The sequence below is a fragment of the Martes martes genome (genome assembly GCF_963455335.1).
Source record: "Martes martes genome assembly, chromosome: 10".
Taxonomy (NCBI): domain Eukaryota; kingdom Metazoa; phylum Chordata; class Mammalia; order Carnivora; family Mustelidae; genus Martes; species Martes martes.
Window position 1 is genome coordinate 41,911,739 of NC_137898.1, and position 21,912 is coordinate 41,933,650.

At 49.9% G+C, this 21,912-nt stretch overlaps 1 protein-coding gene across 2 annotated transcripts in view; it reads right to left on the reverse strand.

Moving 5' to 3' along the window:
* The window catches only part of NAV2 (neuron navigator 2), a 394,477-nt gene that overhangs the window by 17,609 nt on the left and 354,956 nt on the right, over nt 1-21,912 (reverse strand). For both annotated transcript variants that reach the window (XM_080816815.1, XM_080816814.1), the window contains 8 exons: nt 21,132-21,277; nt 18,156-18,328; nt 10,831-10,984; nt 9,011-9,173; nt 8,176-8,276; nt 5,960-6,055; nt 4,037-4,205; nt 128-363 (listed from right to left, as the gene is read on the reverse strand). In XM_080816815.1, the coding sequence (XP_080672941.1) occupies nt 128-363; nt 4,037-4,205; nt 5,960-6,055; nt 8,176-8,276; nt 9,011-9,173; nt 10,831-10,984; nt 18,156-18,328; nt 21,132-21,277 (1,238 nt within the window). The remainder of the gene's footprint in view (nt 1-127; nt 364-4,036; nt 4,206-5,959; nt 6,056-8,175; nt 8,277-9,010; nt 9,174-10,830; nt 10,985-18,155; nt 18,329-21,131; nt 21,278-21,912) is intronic.

Genomic DNA, 21,912 nt, shown 5'->3' on the forward strand with positions numbered 1-21,912 from the left:
GCAAGCCCGAGCGAGCTCACACGGGTGACCGTGCTTCCCCATCAGGGCAGGGGTGGCCTCGACGGCTCGGAGAGGGCCACTCACCGCAGGCCCCAGCTGAGCGGCAGCCTCCACAGGACCTCCTCACCTTGCTGGACTTGTGGTCCACGTTGAAGGTGGCGATGACACCGTCGGTCAGCTCCCGGCCCTCCCGCAGCACGAGGTACTCAGACAGCCGGTTGGCCAGGTAGGTCTTCCCGGTGCCGCTGGGGCCGGAGAGGATGATGCGCCGGTGCTCCACCAGCAGGGACACGTAGCGCTGCAGGATGGGCTTGGGGATCAGGGACTCGAACACCAGCGCGTCCAGGCTGTTCTCTGCAAGCCCTGCATTGGAGAGGGACAGGAAGGGTCTGGAGCCCTGTACGACAGGTGGCTCTGCACATGCCCCCGGGACGTGCCGAACTCTGTCCACGGCAGCCACTCCCCCTGAGACCGCTGTCCACCTGAGTACACGGGAGGCAGGGCACAAGCAGCCATGGCCGTCTGTCTGCTCATAAGCACCGTCTGGCCTGGCACCTGACTCGGCCGACTCACCCAGACTCAGCCTCCACTCCGGCACCCAGGTCCTCGGGCCCTGTCTGTCCTCTGCAGAATTGCTAAGATGCTGGGCTCTGCTTGCCTGTCTGGATTTACCGTGCTGCTGCTGTCTGCCCAAACCAGACCCGAGTCTCCCATGTCTGCCAAGACCCTGGAGTTGCCGGTCACCCTGTTCTCTCTCGTGCCCTAAGGCATTGCTGCCCACACTCAGATATGCCACAGAGGAGGCCACCCTTTCATCTTGAGAACGAAGAAATGCAATTTGATTCAGGGATGTGACGACGGGTAGGTGAAGCTGAGAGGCTACCCAGCAAGACCTCTGAGTCTCAACAATGTCAAAAGGAAATGTATCTTTCCCCTTTCCTAGGTGGGACCGCTCCACCAGTCAGGGCTGTTGGCTTTTTTTTTTTTTTTTTTGGTAAAGATTTTATTTATTTATTTGAGAGAGTGAGTGAAAGAGAGCATGAGCAGAGGGGAAGAGCAGAGGGAGAATCAACCTGGGCCTTGGTCCCAGGACCCCAGGATCATGACCTGAGCCGAAGGCAGCCACTTAACGGACTGAGTCATCCAGGTACCCCAGGGCTGTTGGCTATTTATTTATTTATTTATTTTGGGGGAAAACTTGCATTTGTATTCAGAGAGAGAAAGAGAGCATGTGTGGGACCCCAAGACCCTGAGATCATGGCCTGAGTCAAAACCAAGTCAGATGCTTAACCTGGCTTTTTTAAAACAACTATTTTCTTGATATCATTCTCAAAAGAAGATCCATCCGAGGTCACTGTCTAAAACCTAAAGCAGTTTTGTTAAAACTTACCTTAAGAAAACTAGCGTAGGCAGGTAAAAAGTCAGATGAAGAGCATTTATTCTATTTTATTTTTTTTAAAGATTTCATTTTTAAGTAATCTCTACAACACCCACTGTGGGGCTCAAACTTACAAGCCTGAGATCAACTGAGCCAGCCAGGGCCCCCACTTATTCTGTTTTACAATGTAGTATCTTCCTTCTACAAAATTATTCACTGCAAACACACCTCACAAATGCACTTATATGCTGGTTTCCAATCCTCCCCCAACTTCTGAGAATGGCCCTTACATGCAGCAGACTATTCCAGAATGACCACGATGAAAGTTTCTAAATGACTTATCTTCTGGGTACAGGCCTAAGACTTCCCTGGTACTGAGCTCAGGGTACCCTACACTGGTTGGAACTCGATGCAAAGTGTGGAATGCAGGGTCTCTAGTCTAAACTTAATCACGAGACAGGAAAAAATCCACAGAAACCTCTCTCTCTACATACACGCTGATGTTCTTTTGGTTTTTTGCCCTAGAGCCCCCTGGGAGTGACTATTCTGCCCATGAACTCACTGCAGGGTGTGCCCAGCCACACCCGCACCCCTGGGACCACTGCAGTGGACCATCTGCAGTCCACGGATCTCTCAGCTCTAACTCTTGCATGGTTTATGGTGTCCTGAAGGCAGGGGTTAAAGCACTGCTGGAAAACAGAAGTCAGGTGTCACTTAAAAATAAACCCGAACGGATCCCTCGAGATGTTGAACAACCTGGTGTGCTGACCATGGCAGATTGGGCTGGGGTGGGGGCCGGGCACATTCCACCTTGGCAGACCATCTTGTTCTAGTTTCTACAGAGGTCTGGTCTCTGTGACGGATTGCTCCTTTCACCCCTCAGTGACTGTAGCTGTCACCTACAAGTGACCACGCATGCTCACCAGCGCAGATGAAATGCAGTTGGAGCCCGTGACAGATAAGGCTTTCCCTGAGGGGGTTTTTGTAAAGCAGCACTGTTTTTGATGTGCCTAGTACCCCTTCCTTCTGCGCCTTCTAGTAGGACTCTTCTTTCTTATAGGGAGCTCATTCCAGGGCCTTCAAGCGAGGCTGACACAGCACCTTCAGCGCCCAAGGGCCCAGTCTGGGCTAAATCCTCTCTCAGGCCATGACTGGTTCAGTGATGGCTACTTGACTCAGGTGGGCCAGAATCACCTGCTAGGATTTTCTGTCCCACTTTTCCAAAAGGACATTCTCTTACTTTTAGGTTCCCCAGCCAGAAGGATGAATTGGGGCTACCTGGGCTGTTTCTGCAGCCATGCACAGAGCTCAGAAAATATGCCAAGCTGAGGCAGGACTGGTTCTCAGGGCACTGTCGGGATGCCGGGATCCGGCCGCGTTTGAAGCGGTCCCTGCCATTTTCCAGGTGCGTTTGTTCCCGCTAAAGCTATCTGGGGTAGGTTCCTGTCATTGGCATCCAACGCCACATGTGTGCAGTTTTGCTCACCGATAAGATAAGAAGGCTGTGTGTGAGGCTCGGGTGGTAACATTGCGCTTGGCCCTGGCAGAACAAGGTGAGAATTCATGCTCCTAAGGAATGGTGGGGTGCTTCTGAAATACCTTCCAACCAGGAAACAAAGCTTACGTCAAACCAACCCCAAAATGCCCTGTTAAAACTACAGTCAAAGGCTGTGCCTTGGGGTGCCTGGGTGGCTCAGCATCTGCCTTAGGCTCAGGTCATGATCCCGGGGGCCTGGGATTGAGCCCCGCGTCGGGCTCCCCGCTCAGCGGACAGCCTGCTTCTCCCTCTCACTCTGCCCTCTCCCCTGCTTATGCATGCTCTCTCTGTCAAATAAATAAATAAAATCTTAAAAAAAAAAAAAAGAAAAAGAAAAAGCTGTGCCTTACAGGGAAGTAAGATGGGACAACCTGAAGGTGCTATAGTGTTCGTTAATCCATTCCTTGGCGGGGGGTGAGGGGAAGTTCATAAAATATAGGGGAAAGGAGGGTTTTGCCGTCAAATATATTTGTGTCAGATTGGATTCAACAGTCTTCTTCCTGGTAGGAGTCCATGTATCCGAGGATGGTGTTAGTGCCCCCGTACACTACTGTCTTCCTGTCCCCTGAACACATAATGATGCAGTTTGCTAGACTCATTTGGCCAGGATTCTGCCCCCACAAGATCCTCTGTGGGCTGAGAATCCCTTGGCACGCACTTTGGCCTGGGGCCTAGCATCCCCAGGTGATAAGGCCGCCGGAGACGCCAGCAGGGCCGTGCGTGGGTGAGAGCGGCTCCCACCTGTAGAACGGGACCATGTCCAAGGCCAGCTGGCAAGAGCAACCCACGGGTATTGGTGGAGCCCTGTTTCCGCAGGGCTATTAAGATGCCAACATCTCAGAGTCATAAGGCTTAATGGGACCTTTTGTTATATAATTTCAGCAATAAACTAAAACTATCTGCTTCCTGCGGTGGTGGAAAAAGCTAAAGGCCATTGAACTTGCTTAGGTAAGAGCGACTGTGATTGCAGGGGTTAGAGAAGCCTGCCCGCCACCCCCCCCCACCCCCCCCCCCCCCGCCAACGTGTGCAAACCAAAGGGTGGCCACGGTTTCCTAGGCCAATCATAAAACAAAAACTGCAATTCCCCAAAAACCCCGACCTCCGCCGTCGGCCAAATTACCTTTGACGGTCACAGAGATGGTCGTGTTCTCGCCGACCAGATAGCCACAGGGAAGCAGCTCGGGGGTCTCCGAGGTGTTGCTGCGCTTGATTTCCCCAATGCTGTAGCCCAGAACACTGTCTGAATTCAGCCCCAGCTGACTCACGGGGTCGACGTGGATGATGTATTCCTGGCAAGAATAAAGTCAAGACCCCATCAAAGATGTGGCTAGAAATCTGCCCATGACTCATGTTTTCCTTGAGGGATTTCTGATCATCTTCTCTCTCAGTTGATGCCTGGGTTGAAACCGAACTGTGGAACGAGAAGGGGGCGGGGAGGGGAGAACTTTCTATGGGGATGGCAACCCGAGTACCACAGGCCTCTTCAAGTACAGATTTATTTGGTTAGTGACGTGGAGGGAGCCCTAACATAATCATGAACGTTTAGTCTGGATGAACCAAGCAAGGAAACGTTAGGCTGCTTTTCTTAAATTCAGCTGAAGTCCTGAAGACACCAGGGCCTGGGAATAGTGCTGGAAAACTTGTGAGAGAGAAATTCTGACAAGAACTCTCCACCAGCCCCTCCCCTTGGCTCAGAGCAAATACCACACTGATGATAAAAGGAGCAAACCCCAGGGCTGCAAGAAAAAAAAAAGCAGCTTTTGATCTTTAAACAGGAAAAACTGTGTTTAATTTGGAAAGTACGCCCTCTGAGGTGAGTGACCAAAAGGTTTTAGGTCAGTGAACCTGGCCTGGAGGTCCGTGGGCGAGGAGGTAGCTGGATGATGACCGACGTAGAATTATTAAGGACAGGCCTTGCGACCTTTAATGGTCTCACTTCCTTCCCCGTGATGCCCCATAGGCTCTTTTCAGCCTAAACTGCTGTCTTTTTAATCCGAGGATGGCCCAGCTCCCCATCAGCAGAGCTCAGTTTTGGGCTCCAGGCAGCAGGGCAGGTCTGCCTCAGCCATTTCCATCCCTTGCCCGGTCACATTTCCACAGCCTGCCAAGATGGACAACGATCTTTGGCAGGAGAATAGGGCTTCTTGCACGAGAAACCACCTGAATCTAGAAGCTAGAAAGAGACTGGAGTATACTAGTTAAGTCACATTCTAAAGTCACACCAACTCAGCTGGATCAACATGGATGCATTCTAGCTCCAAGACCTTGGGCAAGTGACCCGAGCCTTACCTTCCTCCTGTTTAAGTGGGAAAATAATAGGACCTTCCTCACAGGCCTGGAAACAAATCGGGGCTAATGCTAGCATGGTCTCTGGCACCAAAAATGCAGGCTACCAATATTACTCAGGGGATGTGATCACTCAACACTTATGATTGCCGACTCCCTTGAGGACAGTAGAAAAAAAAAATGTCCAAGAAGCTTCTTCCAAACCACCTTGTGCTTGAGGTTCACCTCAGGTGAAACATCTGGTTATTCCAGTGATGTGACTAGAACAAATATGGAAATACCAGCCTCTTTGACTCTGGCCATCGATCAGATGTTAATGTCGCATAAAGCGAAAATCATTCACAAACTCTGAAGTGTTGGCTGGGATGCTGGGCAAGTTGGATCAAGTCCCCCGGAAACGAAGAACGGAAATGGCCCTGGCCACAGGGTACTCACTCCAAAGTATATTCCAAGTCAGTTCAATATTCAACTAGCAGTTCACCACATGAGGCTCAGACAATTGCTTGAGGCCAGGGAAACGACTCTCACGGGCTGGCCAACCACCGCCAAGGGTAGCCAGGGGCAGGCTGGCCAATCATCAGCCGGTACTCACCATCCTCCTGTTACTAGAAGTGCCCAGAGACAAGTCCCAGCAACACAAGGATGGGGGCAGACCCAAGCAGTGGCCATGTTCCAGACACAAACCACCCCTTCCCTCCCTGAGCCTGGGCCCCCACACTTCAGGCAGACGACCGCAGCCGTCCTCCTAGACACTTACTTTGAACAGTCGTCTAACCACCCCATCGAGCACATCCCACTTCGTCTTGCCACTAACTCCAATGCAGCCAATAAGAAAGAGGTGTGGTCTGGAATCCTAAGGGTAAGGAAATGTATGCAGGTGAAAAACAGGCCGATCTTTTCTGACACAGTTTAGCAAGGACTCAGATTGCCTTAGAGCGCCACCAATGGTTTGAGAGGGGAATAAAAGTCCCTTTGTTATAACACCAGACACACCGTAGATGGAAAACAATCATCTTAAAAACTTGCCCTGCTCTCTTGCAAAAACAGTACTCCGTGGGTGAGGAAGAGAGGATCTCCTCTCTGGAATCTAGAACCTTCTAAAGGTGTGCCGTGTATAATGCATAGATCACGTCCCTGGCCTGGAATGCTCTCCCTTCTCCTATCTGCCATCTCTCGCTTCCCAAACAAACTCGCTTGCAAACTCACCTCTTCCAGGAAGCCTTCAATGATTAACCCATCAGGCTCAGAGCTCACATTGCTTCACTGGTTCTGTACCGAACTGATATAGGAACATATTCTGTACTTATTTACTTTTAGGTATTCATGTCTTATTTGTAAATCAAGTTTATCTCCTTGTTAGATCTTAAACTCCTTCAGGATAGAATATGTTCGATTCTTTTCTTCTTTTTTAAAGTTTATTGCTTTACTGCTAATTAAAAGTTAAAACATACTCAATTCAGAAAACAAGGAAAACTCTGGGAAGTTGACACACAAAAAATACTTTTTCTATGTCTTGAATTTTGCCCACAGGGCTCTCTGCACAGGGTAGGGCTCATTAATCACAATGATTCAAGAAAAATTAATAGAATATTCCATTTTGTTGCATTTTAAAATCTTAGCTCTGACACGCTCATAGGGATAGAGAATTAGGAGAGTGGCAGCAAGGGGTGGGGTGTCTGTGGCAGTTAAGCAAAGTCAGCAGAGAAAAGAGCACCAGTCTTATGGTGAGACGATCTGGCCTCACCAGTCACCCTGTGACCTGAAGTAAATGACGCCTGGGTGACAAGTTTCTCAGCTGTAAAACGGAGGGGACACCGTCCAGCTGACCCGCTTCACCTGGATCCTGTGGTGATCCAGAACAATACAATTTCTCAAGGGACTCAAGCTTCTGTAAAATGTAGAATTGATCTCCTCCTCTTGAGGATCACTGGATTAAGGCACATCCCCAGGTGTCCGCCGAATTTTTTATAAGAACGTTCTAAGAATGAATTTTCCCTTTGACAATCCTATCATGCCATGACTTAAGCTCTGAAAACGAACCTCTTTAGGTTTGTTTTTATATATAAAAATATATATATATATATTTTTAGGTTCGATGAGGAGAAAAGTCATTGGCAGCTCCAAACTCTGGGCCTTCCCCCTTCTACAAGACCGGAGGGCCAGCCACACCGTAGAATCCTCTGGCAAAGAGAGTCTGGCCATAGACGGCTCTGCTGAGGTGGGCACAACAGGCTCCCAGGCAGTCCTCCACGACAAACAGCGTGTCGGCAAGGATGCAAGAAACAACAAACAAACAGCTGAAGAGGACTTGAAATAACCGCTCGTGAAATCTTTCTCGCTTCTCTGAGAGAGGGTCATTTCAGCGTCGTGTGGACTAAATCAATGACGAAAAGTCAACTCTGCCAACCCCCACCTCTACCCCCAAAATAGTCCCCAGTGTGGGTGTGGCCTCCTCAGGCTCTGGAAGAGAACTAGAACTACTCAGAAAACTCAAGATTCCTCAGCCTGAGGAGTCAGGACGCCCCACCGGCTTCACGTCAGCCACCTCCGTGTCCCACCTTGTCCGCGGGCTCTGCACCCTGGACAAGACTGGTGTCCGGGTCGGCTGCATTGGGTCAGCTTGCCTCTGTGCCTTCCATGCTAACTGTGCTTAGCTGCCTTCTTTCAGAGCACATTAAAGTCAGAAAAGCCGTTTCCAACTGATGTTAGTTGTTTCGTTAGTTTTGTGCGAGTGCGACGGGAGGATTTTTAGTATTATTAGATTTTCCAAACACAAGAGGGAGGGATGGGCTGTTTGCTCACGCTAATTGTGTCAAAATGCTGCCGGGGATTGTGGTTAGTTAAGGAAAGTGTTACTAGGACCTCCGAATCACCTTGGGCGTGGAGGTGATGCGGTCTGATGATGCCATCACTAAGCTAGGTAGTTCTACCTGGAGAAGGGACAAGCAGAGCGGGGAAAGGGATCCAACTAACCTCCTTCCACTTCATTTCCTCCTGAAAGCTGACAACTATCTTAACATGCCTGCCTCCTTCCTTCCGAGCCGAGCATTCACCAGTGTCATCCAGCAACATGTCTGCGAATGGAAAACATCAACAGCCTTAGGCACATGGGGACAGCAAAGCCGGCCTCCTGACACCCCCGCTGCTTGTTGGCACGGCAGCAGGACAAACCAGGTGTCGGGGTGCAGGGACGTGGGGTGGGGTGGGGGAAGGGGAGAGGGCAGAATGGAGAATGCAACCACAGAAACCAATGGTGGACCAACCAAAGAACCAGCAGGCTCACGATGTGCCTTGCCAAATGGAAGTGCGAGGCAGGGGCTCAACCAAAATGAGAGCAACGTAGCATCATGGATAGGAAATCAAAGCGTCAGCCTCCATATGCTTACAAAGAAAACCTAGCTCGTGTATGCTCATGATGGTGCTGGCTGGGAATCCATCCTGAAGGCAGGAATACCACAGACCAAGCCATTGCCCCAGCTGCGACCAGCTACCATGGGGTTTTTATGCAGCATTCAGCTTGTAGGTCAGCCTCTTAAAATGGATCAAACAGAACTCAGCATGGCGGACAAGAGGATCCAAACTCATGGCTTGGAGAACTGGGGGCACTGGAGCAAAGCATGACAGCAGTCTAACGGCTGAGCTCATGTCGGTAGCAGACGCACACCCAGACACACACACACCCCAAGTGCACGCACGCCTGTTGTCTCTCCATTTGATCTGTTCATCTGCTTATCTCAGGGCTCTTACTTGGAGACTGGAGCGCCAGCTGCAGGCCCTGACCTGCCCCCAGCCCCGGGATGCCACTCACCCAGGCTGGTTGACTCCGTGAGGTTCAAGCTGTGCTGGGAGAGGCCCATGGACTGCCTAGGGGAGGCCGAGAGGGACACCTGGGAGGGTGCCCGGCTGCAGCCACTGCCTTGAGACTCGGACTTCAGCCGGTCGTTCTCAGCTTTCAGCTTCTCTATTTCACTCTGCAAAGAGTAAGGGAGAGGCTCGCTTACTAGGTGGATGGAACACAAACAAGCATCTTCTGGAGCAGGAACTGGAAAGTCCCTTGCAGGGATCAGGTGGGAATCCCAGCCGAGGCCCAGCCAGTCACACCATCGGAGAAGTCTGGCCACACTGGCTGCTCTTGGGTACACACAAGACCTGTCTGGCGAGGCAAGGGCCACCCTTGTGGAGAGCTGGCCTTTGGAATGACCTCAGAGATGCTTCCCAGAGTCTGCTGAGTCTTATTATTTTTTTTTTTTTTAAGATTTTATTTATTTATTTGACACAGAGAGAGAGAGATCACAAGTAGGCAGAGAGGCAGGGAGAGAGAGAAGAGGGAAGCAGAGAGAAGAGCTGAGCAGAGAGCCCAATGTAGGGCTCGAACCCAGGACCCTGAGATCATGACCTGAGCCGAAGGCAGAGGCTTCAACCCACTGAGCCATCCAGGTGCCCCTGCTGTCTGAGTCTTAACTGAGAGTCTTTTAATACAAGAGGTTTGTGAGACTCTGGGCTTGGCAGGCTTCCTTTCTGTAGGGCTCAGAGCCTTTAGGAGCTGCTCTGCATGGTGGGGCTCAGAGGGGTCAGAGTGTGCAGCAGTCCTGAACACAGTTGAGCCAGGAGTTCTCCGTTCACAGATCCTCTCATGGAACCAGTGTCCCATGGAACCTCCTTTGGGAAACACTGGTTCTCCAGTGAGGCCCCATGTGGCAGAGCCCATAGGGCTCTTTCTTCTCTACACATGTGTAGGGAAAACCTACCACCTGGACAGCACTGGAGCTACATCCAGAGAAAGCGACGCAGAGAAAGAGTAGCCAGAAGATCCAAAAGCCTTCTAGTCTGGGGGGGAGGGGAGGAGGGGCTCTAAGAACACATTTGGAGGAATCCAGATGAGGGCACTAACTCTTGCAGATGCAGGACCTGGAAAAGCTATGGAGAGAGGGAGGCTAATCCTTGAGTCTGGCTGTGCACAAGGCTCTCCCCGTGGAGGGAACACCAGGACTAGGATACAGAAATCCCTGGTGCAGGCAAAGGGAGCAGTCAGGGGCTCCCTCCGGCTGATGAGTCTGGAAACCGGAATTGCGAGTGGGTGGGTGGCAGATTCCGGGTTACAAAGGATCCTGTAGCAGTCTCTAAGGCCAGAGGAAGGAGACGGCCGCAAGCAAGACGGGGCGGCAGAGCCGCTGGAAGGCACACAAGACAGGGACGCACGGTTCCGCCATTACTCTGAAAAGACTCAACTTTGAGGGCACCTGGGTGGCTCAGTGGGTTGAAGCCTCTGCCTTCAGCTCAGGTCATGATCTGAGAGCCACATCGGGCTCTCTGCTTGGCGCGGATCCTGCTTCCCCCTTTCTCTCTGCCTACTTAGGATCTCTGTCTGTCAAATTAAAAAATAAATAAATAAATAAATAAATAAATAAATAAATAAAAAGACTCAACTTTGAGCAATACCGGGAAAGGCATGAGAAGAGAAGGAGCCTTGCTTCTTTGGAAAAGAAAGAAAAAAGATAGGAGCGGAGAAACAGGTTCAAAAGGCAGAGGGCTGCCACCTTTGGTGGCCCTGGGGGTGTGGTGGAGAGCAGCCCCCTCACCACTCCTTCCCAGACAGCCTGGGGCTTGGGCCCCCTCTCCGGGGCTCACCTGCATCCTGTTCATGGCCTCGCGGAGCTGGTCGAGCTGGTGTGCGGAGCTGAGGGCTTCCAGGCGGATGTCGGTCAGCTTCATCTCCTTGTCCCTCAGCTCATTTCGGAGCTGCATGACCGTCTCGGCTTCACTATCGATGCACTCTGAAATGCTAGGGAAGGAGAGGTGTTACTGATGAGAGCAGCTCTGGGTTCAGCGCCTTTGAGTCCTCCACTGAGCACCGGTCCCTGTCCATCGGCAGGTTCGCTCGGCGGTCACCCCGTCTGACCAGCTGGCAGGGCTTCCCGGAGGCCATAATACCAAAGCCTGAAATTTGCAGACTGACTTGCTTCTCTGCGCTCTTTCTTGGCAGAGCTCAGGCTATCAGGATGGCTTTGGTGTGCCGTTCAGCAAAATTCCAATAATCTGGGATAAACAGCAGCCGGCAAAAGGGAGTAGTAACCCTTGGGGTTTGAAACCGGCCCCCCATCCTAATGTGTACACAGCTGGAGCCCTATAATGACTTCGCATGGCCCTTGAGATCTAAACTCACTCGGAGAAGGAGGGTCAACTGTGTGTTTTAAAGATTAGACACTCTAAGTTCAGACAGCTGGGGGTGGCTTTTATTTGCTCAAAAGTGAAAATAACTGAAAGACTCCAGTGGAAGGTGTTAATCTATTCTGGGTCGCATTCTAAAACTCAACCTTTGGGGCACCTGGGTGGCTCTGTGGGTTAAACCTCTGCCTTCGGCTCAGGTCATGATCTCAGGGTCCTGGGATCAAGCCCCGCATCGGGCTCTCTGCTCAACGGGGAGCCTGCTTCCCCCTCTCTCTCTGCCTGCCTCTCTGCCTACTTGTGACCTCTGTCAAATAAATAAATAAAATCTTTAAAAAGAAAAAAAAAACCCTCAATCTTTTAAGTGTCTTAAGAGCAACATTTTTTCCTTCCCCCACCTGCCCACACTGCTTCATAAGCTCATGGCAAGGAAGAGAAACCCCTCAGATCATCAGAGAGCAGACAGGAAGATACAACACAGCAGTCCCAGTTTTAGGTGAAAACTGAACTATAGTGTGAGGTTGGATGTCGTTCCAGCTGCATGCCAGATCGGGGATCCCGGGACCCCGGGGAGTCCCTCTGTCTTAAGAGCTGGTCCTCTTAGGCTTAGGTCTGCTGTTCAGATACCTGGCAAGCAGCACTAAATGGAAGATCATAAAAGTCACGATGAATGGCCATGCTAGAAAAGGGGACTCTCAAAAAAAAAAAAAAAAAAAAAAGGTCTGTTGATTTCAAAGCTCATTGGATCTGGGGTTAGGGGTGATCCAGAATAAGCAGCTTTGACATTTCTTGGACTGAAGATAGAAAAAAAAGGAAAAAAACAACAACCCACATTCATAAAGTTACAAAGCTGAAGCTGATTATCTCCGAAGGACATGGTGAGCGTGTGGTCTCTGCAGAAGTAATTGTGGAGCCCACTCTCCTAGACCAAGTCCTGGATTTGAGGCCAAACAAAGCCTGACCTGTAAAACTGGTTGAGGGTGTGGAAATGTTCATTGCCAGAAGGAAACCATTTATAATTGTTAAAAGAGATGTAATGTATTTGGGGGCAGAAAGGACTAGAAGAAAAGTTTAACACCTGCACGGCCAAATCTTTTTGTTGTTATTTTCTCAACCTGCACTTGAAGGGTTTTCATTTGAGAGATGGTAAGAGAGGACAACTACCTCTGATTTTTAAAAGTGGTTAGCGGCCAAGGAAGGTTCTCAGCTTCAAAATCTTCTAAAACCTCTAACAAACACCTGAAAATGTTATGATTATTCCCACTCCATGCCTATGAGAAACTAAGGTGAACAGATCTGGGATAAGAGGCTAGAAAATGTCTTCAGACGTCAGATCCTCCTCTCCCACCCACCGCTGTGCTTTGGCTAGACTATGGTTTGTAAGGTTTAACTGTATAGTCATGCCTTTTTCTGGTTTGCCAAGGTTTGCAGCGGGAGCTCGCAAACACTGGTTTCTTCTTGAGAGAGGAGTATGGTTTCCTGGTTTAAATGGAGTGTGAAGTCTGAAGAAAATTCCATCATGACACTCCAGTCTCTGCTAAACTGTGCCCCGCACAGACCTCGGAGGCTCTAATTCACTGCAAGGAATAGTTGGCTTTGATTCACACCGTCAATCTGGTGTGTCTGGCCCTCTGGGGCAGGCGTTTTGCCCCAGTCCCCTCCACATGGTCTGTGCCTTTCCCCAAGAAAGCTTTTGCAGAAAGAGAGACAAGACTTCTTTAGCACCCACTTTGTGGGATATAACACATGGGTTCCTTTGCAAAACCTGGCCAATGACTTGGCAAAGAGAAGCAAACTAAGATAAAGTTTGTGTTGAGAATAAGTGCACTGAGAGTACTGTGCTCCCCCAAAGTGGCCCAGTTCTCAGAAACACACAACTGCAAGGTGGCAAGGGAAGGATGTCCTACTCAACACAGTGAGGATGTTCAAAATTAAAGTTCAAAACTTTCTAAATTTTCAAAATTTCAAAATTTTCTAGCAATCTCTCTACCCAACGTAGGGCTCTAACCCATAACCCCGATATCAAGAGCCTGGCAGAATCCACCGTCTGAGCCAGCCTGGTGCCCCGAAAACTAAGTTCTTCTGCAACATTCCCAGCTAAGTTTTAGTCTCTAACCCTCTAACCCTAGTGCCCAGGTAGCCTTCTGTTACGTCTCCAAAGATCTGGTTGCACTCAACAGGTTACTCCCTGCATGGCGGCTGGCTGCTCCAGGACCAGGGTTCTCTGCATCATTTCTGGTGCCTAATCACACTGACCTGTATGTAATAGGTGCTTAGCAAATGTTTACTGAATACAGGAACAACTGTGCCAGGTAGCTGAAGAGTATCAGTTTGCCCCATTCACTACTAACTCCATGGAGATGTATTACAATTACCCCTTTCAAACAGGGGGAGGGGTGAGTCCTGGAGAGATTACCATGCCCATGAAAAAAAATCAGGGTAACAGAATCAGGGTAGAATCTGATGGGTCTACTTAAGTCTAGAGCCCATGCTCCCAAACTGTATCCAGCAGGCACTCAGTACATGCTCATCCACTTCATGGACCACTTACTGAAGCAACCTATTGTTGATTTTTTCCTACTCAGTCCCTACCATGTTACTCCCATATTTCCGCTGTCCTGGCCAGATGCAGGGCTGGTGGCATACCTAATTTTAAATGCCTCAAGTGTGGGAAACACTGCCTTCCCACACCACCATTCCTTTCGCCCACAGGGTAGGCACTTTTCTGGGCCCCCGGCTCCTCTGCCTTGGGTTTCTTCTTTGAACTTCCTCTCACTTCTAGATTTGCACATTCTTACAAACCCTTCAAGGTTGGAAAGAAGCATTTGCTTTCTGCCCACCCGCTGGAAAACCAGACCAAAAACAAACATCTCCAGTGTGCACGGATGCTGTGGAATGCTGGAGAAGGGCAGCAGACCAGAGTCGGCCCCGCCCAGTCCCTACAGGGAGAGCGGTCTGGGAGGCAGCGTTCTCGTGATGGCTGCTGGGAAGGCTGCGCGGCCAAGTGCGTCACCCACTCTCCCTCATCCTCTCCGACTGCCTGGCAGCGCGTGGCCCAGCTACCGCCTCCCTCCCAGCAGTTTCTTTTCTCTGCTTCAAGTTTCCTCCCACCTCTCCCCGTCTCGCTGGCTGGTCTCCTTGAGCACCCCGAGGTCAGAGCACCCCGAGCTCAGTCCCTGGCCCTCTGGCTCCTCTCTATTTTTATGCAGCCCTGTGGAGAATCCTCCCGGTTCTCAGCTTTCAGGACCGCCTGTGAGCCCACGTCTCCCAGATCTAGACCTGCAGGAGTCCCAGGCTGGTTGGCATCTCCGCATGGGTGTCTCCGAGCAGCTCGGACTTTACACAGTCAAGCCAGAGCTCCCGATAGCTGCCCTGCCCTGCCCTGCCCATGCCTTCCACTCGTTCCAGAAATGATGCTTCCACAATCCTAGGTACGCAAGCTGCAAATCTAGGAATATTCAAGGATTCTTCTTCTCTTTCTTTCACACCTGACATCACCACATGCTGTCAGCTTTCTTCTAGAACACATCTTAAAATCCATCCAGGACTCACTACTACTATGAGTCACCATGTTTCACCTAATATCTGAATGTCTGCAAATCCAACAGTGCCTACCTCCCTGTGGCTTATGCTGTATTTTGGGGGTGGGGGTGGGGACAAAGAACAAATAACTAATAACTTGAGGAAATCTACACGTCGGGTGGTGACACGGGCCATAGTGAGAAACAGAACACGGCTAAGGGGGTGACGGGGAGTGCTGGCCGGGGGGGCGGGAGCTTATTTTTTGCAAAGGGTGCAGGCAAAGCATTAGTGAGAAGGAAACACTGAGCACCTCAAGAAAGAGAGTATCTAGGGGAAGAGTGGGACAGGCAGAGGACACAGAAAGGACAAAGGTCCGGGGGGGGGGGTGTGAATGGAGTGTTCCAAGGACAGGAAAGAGCCCACAGTGGGGTGGACGAGGGGAAGAGCGCTATTAGCCTTTACGTGGTTGCCTTACTTCCACTCTTGCTCCTCCAGATTCCTTATCTGCAGGGAGGAGACTGATCCTTGTGAAACATGCACTCAGGTGATGTTACATTCCTGCTTGAAATTCCCTGGTGCACGGGGCACCCGGCTGGCTCAGTCAGTGGAGCATATGGCCCTTGATCCTGGGGTCATGAGTTTGAGTCCCACACTGGATGGAAAGATTACTTAAATAAACTTAGGGGGGAAAAAAAAACACCAAACCTCTCCATGGGCTGCCTGAGTAGCTCAGTCCATGAAGCGTCCACCTCTTGATGTTGGCTCAGATCATGATCTCTCAGGGTCGTGAGATCGAGCCCGACATCGGTCTCTGTGCTCAGCAGAGAGTCTGCCTGAGATTCTCTCCCTCTGCACCCTCTACCCTGTGTGGCTGTCTCTCTAAAATAAATAAATCGTAAAACAAAAACAAAAACAAAAAACCCAATAACCCATCACACATAGAAGCGGATGCAAATTTATTTTGACTTTAGTGCCTCCCATGTTCTGGCCCTGCCTCCCTTCATGGCCTCCTTTCTTGCCACTTTCCTACTTCCTATCATGCAGCAGCCACCCTTGCCATACAGTGACCATCCCTCCTCCCCAGCCACACCCAGCCTATCTCCACCTTAGGCTCCTTGCTCTCTCTGGGGGTCTGGAAGGCTGCAGGGAGCCTATTTCCTTCCCCTCCTGGGTACAGAGCTTTCACTTCTTCCCTTGTGGGTGGGACAGCCCTGCTCAGTGGACTGTGGGAAGAGGGGACATGTGTCTCTCCAGGACTGGCCCATAGAACTCTCCTGTACTCTCTCCCCTCCCCCATACCCCACCTGCTGGCTGGACACAGAGCACTCAGCAAAGGACTCAGGTCCTGTGGGACGGCTTGTGCAGAAGATGGAAGGAGCCTTCCGTGGCAGGCCGCCTGCTGACTGACGATGCATACCTGTGCTGGGTTCAGAGTGAACCAGAGATCAACAGTCCCGTGTCAAGCCACTGAGCCCTGAGACCGCATAAGTTACAGCAGCTAGTGTTATGGACCAGAACTTACCAGTGGTCCCTCTTATGCAGATCTCAGCTGGAATATCCCCTCCTTTCCTGGCCACCCTATCCACAGTTGCTGCCGGGTACTCTGTGTCCCAACATACCATTTTAATTCCCAGAGTGAACCCTTAGCTCATTGTTTTCTAGTTTATTCTAGTTTTCTAGTTAATTGTATTCTAGTTTATTCTAGTTTATTTGGTTCATGCCTGCCTCTCACCCGAGGATACAGGGTCTATCAGAATTGGAACTTCATCCCTCTGGTTCACTACTGTACCCGGTGCCTGGCATGGAGCGAGAGCAGAAGCCAGGAGCAGTTGAGGCTCCTCTCACTTCCTGTCTTCTGTGGTGTCCAAGCAGTTGGTGCGCTGCAAAGACTCAGCCCGGCCCCTCATCCACACTACCTGCACCCATCCTGTAAGCCAGCCTTGGGACACAGGTGCGTCTACTGTCTTCAGCAGGGTAGCCTGCTGGCTAAGTGGACTTAGGGACAGCTCTCTACACCTGGCCTCCTGAGACGGAAGGAGCAGAGGAAGGAGGTCCTTCATGCACAGTATCTGACTGGGCCCTCACAAGTATCCAGGGAAATAGATGAAATTAACCTCATTTTCACCCATGATGAAACAGACATGTCCAGACACCCACTTTCTTATCCAACCTCAGCCACAGTGGCTCTCTCCTGGGCACGGTCTCATCTCACTAACTGTCCCTGCAAAGCACTTGGGCTGTAGTTCTTTCACTCCTGGCCTGGTATAACGTGGCCTCTAAGGGAATTCCATCCTATGGGGCAGGGGCGATCTTTTTCACCGCTGCAGGGGACTGGCTGTGCCACCCTCTGAGCTGACACCTGGGTCCCCATCTGTCTATCTCAAGCCATTCCTGATGTGCTCCTGCCTCTGGAGTCTGGGTTTTTCTTTTTAGATGGGGCAGAGGACTGTCTCCCTATACCCCTGATGGAGCAATGATCAGTGGGTGCTCAGTGGAGATCATGGGAGGTTGGCGGGGCAAGAGAAGAGGACTCTTTCCATCTACGTACCTCGTTGCCAAGGGAAATGGCACTTAAGCCAATGTCACGTGAGCAAACACTTGCCTCACTTAACAGAAGCAGCTGCGTTCCCGAAAAGCTCTTTACAAATTGACTCATCTAAAATTTACTAGGGGAGTCCCTGGTGACCAATCATTTTACCAAATATAGAACCCTTTGGTAAAGAGAATTATATCACCGAGTCTTCTCCATTTGTTAAACTTCCAGTGCTGAGAGCTGACCTCAGAGAAAGAGCCAACACCAAATTTTGATCAGAGAAGGATGGCATAATCTCTTTAAGTCTTGCCACAAAAATGAGCTAAAAATTTCAGCAAAAACTAACACTCATAACACTTTCTTCCCCTCTCAGCAAGACGGTCGTAGCCCTTTCCCATCCATTTACCTCGTCTGAGCCTTAGGATCGGATAAGGAGCCAATAACCATTATCCCAGTTTGACAAATAAAAAAAAATGGACACAGGGAGCTTAAGCCCTTGCCCATGGCCACCCAGTGATGCCATCAGAACAACAATGGAAGATTCCTCTCTCTCTCTCGACCTCTCCAGCCCTAAAGCATTGGAGGAACATGCCCAGTCCTATGAAAGCATGATGTACAAAACTCCAAGGAGAACATGGATGGTAACAGGACACCTCTCCATTCCTATCTGGGAGGGCTCCTGGGGGCCAAAGGCATCGTCTGACCCACATGCATCCCCAAGGGACAGACTCACAGGGAGTTGGAGTGGGAGCCCCTCAGCAGTGGCGTGGAACCCGTGGACCCGTTGTGCGGTAACTTGGGTGAGGAAGGCAATGAGGAATCGGTCATCTCCTCGATGTCAGAATGAGAGGACGCGGACTTGGGGGACTTCTTCTTCCCAAAGGCTTGCTTGAAGGAGCTGCGTAACTGAACACACGAGACTGTCAGCCAGGCCGGGGCTGCAACCAACACTCAGGCCTTGGCCAAACAGAGACATGCAGACAAAAGAGCAATTAGTTCTCCCACGTGTCCCCCCGACCAATGACAAAGGTTCCCAACAGCTCTCTTGAATCAGTGCAGTAAGGGAAGAAGAGTTATCTGGTGCTGACAGCTCAGAGGACTGGACCTGTGGGTGACATTCCATGCCTACTCCTGCTTCGAGGCTAGATGCCAACAGCAAGACAGAGCCTGGCTCAGCAGATGGATGGCGGGAGGATGAGGTTACACAGCAACAAAGCAGGAATGCTCGGACATGGTGACGGATGCAGAGATTAGTCATATCAATGGATGGGTTAGCTTGGTATCTGATATTAACGTCGGTCTTGCTTACCTCATTGACCTGCCAGGGAAAACGCAAGCAAAAAAATGGGGAAGGGGAAGGAAAAAAGACAATTTTTAACAGAGAAAGCCAGTGACAGGGAAAGCCTCGGACTTTTCAGACACAACATGGCCAATAGGAAACACCACACACAGAGAAGGTTTCCGGTAGGAACATGAATCTTCCCGCGCATTACAGGCATCTTCCTTCGTTATGAAAGGAAAGGAATAGCACTTCTGGGAGTCCCTACAATCCAAGTGCTTCCAGCTTCTTTGGTGGAAATGACTGCCCCCGACCTTCCTGCGGTTCTCACACTTCTGTCTCTTAAGACCTTAGCTTTTTTTAGGCATGTCTGTGTCTTCTTTTCTCAGCAAGAATAGCTTCACTGCTGCACCAGCCCCAACATGGCTGTAGCGCCTTTGGAGAGATCTACTTAGGCGTTCCTGCTGTCCTTGTGTACACATAAGATGATAGAATAAGCAGGGAATTAGCCATCTCAATTGCTACTCAAAAAAAGTAGGTATTTCTAAGAAACTTATTAACTATATTGGGAAAAAGGGACTGGCATATCACAAATTCCCCAAATTATGAGATGGAGCTGAAAACTCTAATGAGAACATAAAGAATTAAAGTGCAGGGTCTTCTCTGAAAGCCATGATAAGCACGTATTTTTCTAGACCAAAAAAGTTAAGTTTTGTTTTGACAAAAGGTCTTTTTAAAAGTAATTTCCATTTTGCTAAAACCTTTTTTCTGAAAACGTCCTGGCGGTTTTCTTAGCCATTAAGAAATTCTGAAACAGGCCATTCTGAAATAGTTAATGGGATTTTTTTACCCGTCAGTATTACATCCATAAGGAATGGCACATCCAAGTGCGGCTGATCGAGATCCCAATTCCTACTTTTCATCAAATTTCCCGTTACAGAAACAGAAGGATCTGGCACACAAACCATCAACCTGAACACTTGCCCCTACCTCTGGGAAAGGGCCACGTGCAGCAGGAAATGACAAAGATTAGACAGAATTCAGCTTTGAGATCATCTCAAATGATCTTCCCTTCTACCAATAACCAAGAACCGTCTTAATGCAAGTAAATAAGTTTAAGTTCTTGAACTGGAGAAAGTGGATAAACACGGCTTTTCATAGAAAATAATTCTCTCTCATCACTTTGATAATCAAGTCAGACCATATTTTACCAACAATATATTAGAAACAGCAACATACGTTAATGCTATTTAAGGCATAGCAGATGAGTTGACTAAAAGCCATTAGTAATGAAGAAAAAAACTTCATCAGAATGATGAGAGGGTCACACTAAACTGGTCTTACAGTCTTCCAGCACAAGTCATCAGCAACCGAAATTCCTCACACTGCAACTGCTCTATGGCCAGACCTCGCCACCCATCCAAGATAACACAAAATGAGGGAGAATGTATGGAATGGATGAGGACACTGAGGCTACTATGGAAACACGATGCTGTCAGCACTGATGGATGGGGCCCTGTGAGCATTAGTCCACTTCAGATCAACCTGAGCTACCCCTGCACTGAAGACAGGGAGCAGCAAACGCCAACCAGAGAGCTCCCCAGCCTTGACACAACTAAAAATGGGTCGGTACGATGGCACCTGGCTGGCTCGGTCAGCGCAGCATGCGACTCTTGATCTTGGGGTTGTGAGTTCGAGTCTCATGTTGCGCATAGAATCTACTTAAAAAAAAATTAGGTGGGTGGGTGTTAATATTATATTCCCAGGAGAATGGGAAAAAACTGCTCAAGACACCACTATACAGAAGTTCGAGTGGCTCGCTGGGATTAAGGAAACATAGAGAAACAATGCATTGGAGACTGGGTCTATTAAACTTGCCATTTTGAAGAACAACACCCAGTTTAAAACCTTTCACTGACTCCTAATATCGACATTATGAAGAACTTTCACTTCAGAGGGCATGGTTAAAAACTGTTCAGAGAAAATTGGTTTCATGCCATCATAGGTAACTGTGTAAAGAAATAGATAAGGATTCTGGATAATGATGGGATCATTAGCAATATGCACTCCAAAAAATAATAATAATAATAACTAAGAAGAAACCACCGAAGAATAACTTCGTCTAGTACCTGGAACTTCGCAGCTAACGTTACGAGGAGGAGGGAATGACACGTATATGAAATGAAAGATGAGTATGTCACATAAAATCTCATGAAACAGAAAACTCCAAGATGGTGGTACTTTCGTGAGTCCTGGTGCTTGGCTGAGCACAACACTGAATTTGATAGAAATATACCCACAAGCTTCTTTGGATCCACTCCCAAAGATCTATGCTCCGGAGTCAAGAGCTAGCCTGGGGCTCTTTCTGGGGGTGGGGGGTGGGGACACAGGTCTGTTGGTACCCGCGAGGGTCCCCGGCCGCACACTCACCCAATTCTTTCTTTTCTTTTTCTTGGAATCACTCTCTACGTTGCTGCCCACGCTGGAGTGGCTGGTGGCGCTGTTGATGCTGGACACGCTGTCCGAGGAGTGTTGTCTGCGGATACGGAGGTCTGCCGACTGCGAGGTGCCGTTTCCTGGGGACCCAAGGCAGGAGGTCAGCAGCTGCCGCCTTCAGCCCATCCCTCTGTCCCAGGGAAAATGACTCTTACACCTAAATCCACACACCCGGGCACCGCTGGGTATTTCCCATTAGACATGACCTTCTGCTCTCAGCTGCTGGTTTTAAGATCCTTGAGCAGGTCCACGCTATGCCCTCTTTAGTCAATTACCTGAGGGTCCGATCTAGTCACTCCACCAAGAAGAAGTCAGGGGAGGCTTCGAGAGAGAATTCCCTGCCCCTGCCACCAGCTTTCTTAAGCTTGAGACCCGCACCCGATGACGCTTCTGAACCATGGCAGTCACCTGTGTTGTCGGGGTGCCCCCCACCACCCCGCTCTGCCCTGTATGCTCCTGCCTCACTGGCCTTCTCTTGGCCCCTCGGGAATGACCCCCCGTCTCATCTCAGGGTCTTAACGTGTGGGAGCCCATCTTCCTGGAACGTGCTCTTTGCTCACTCGGGCTGCCAGTCCCTCCCATTTCAACTCTGTCATCACATTTCAGAGACCTGGTATCTGAAATCACGGAGATGCCAAATACAGGTTGTGACCAGTTTTCTGCACAAGCACAGAACTAAACCCACAGCCTACTCTTTAAGAGCACCGGCTGCAGA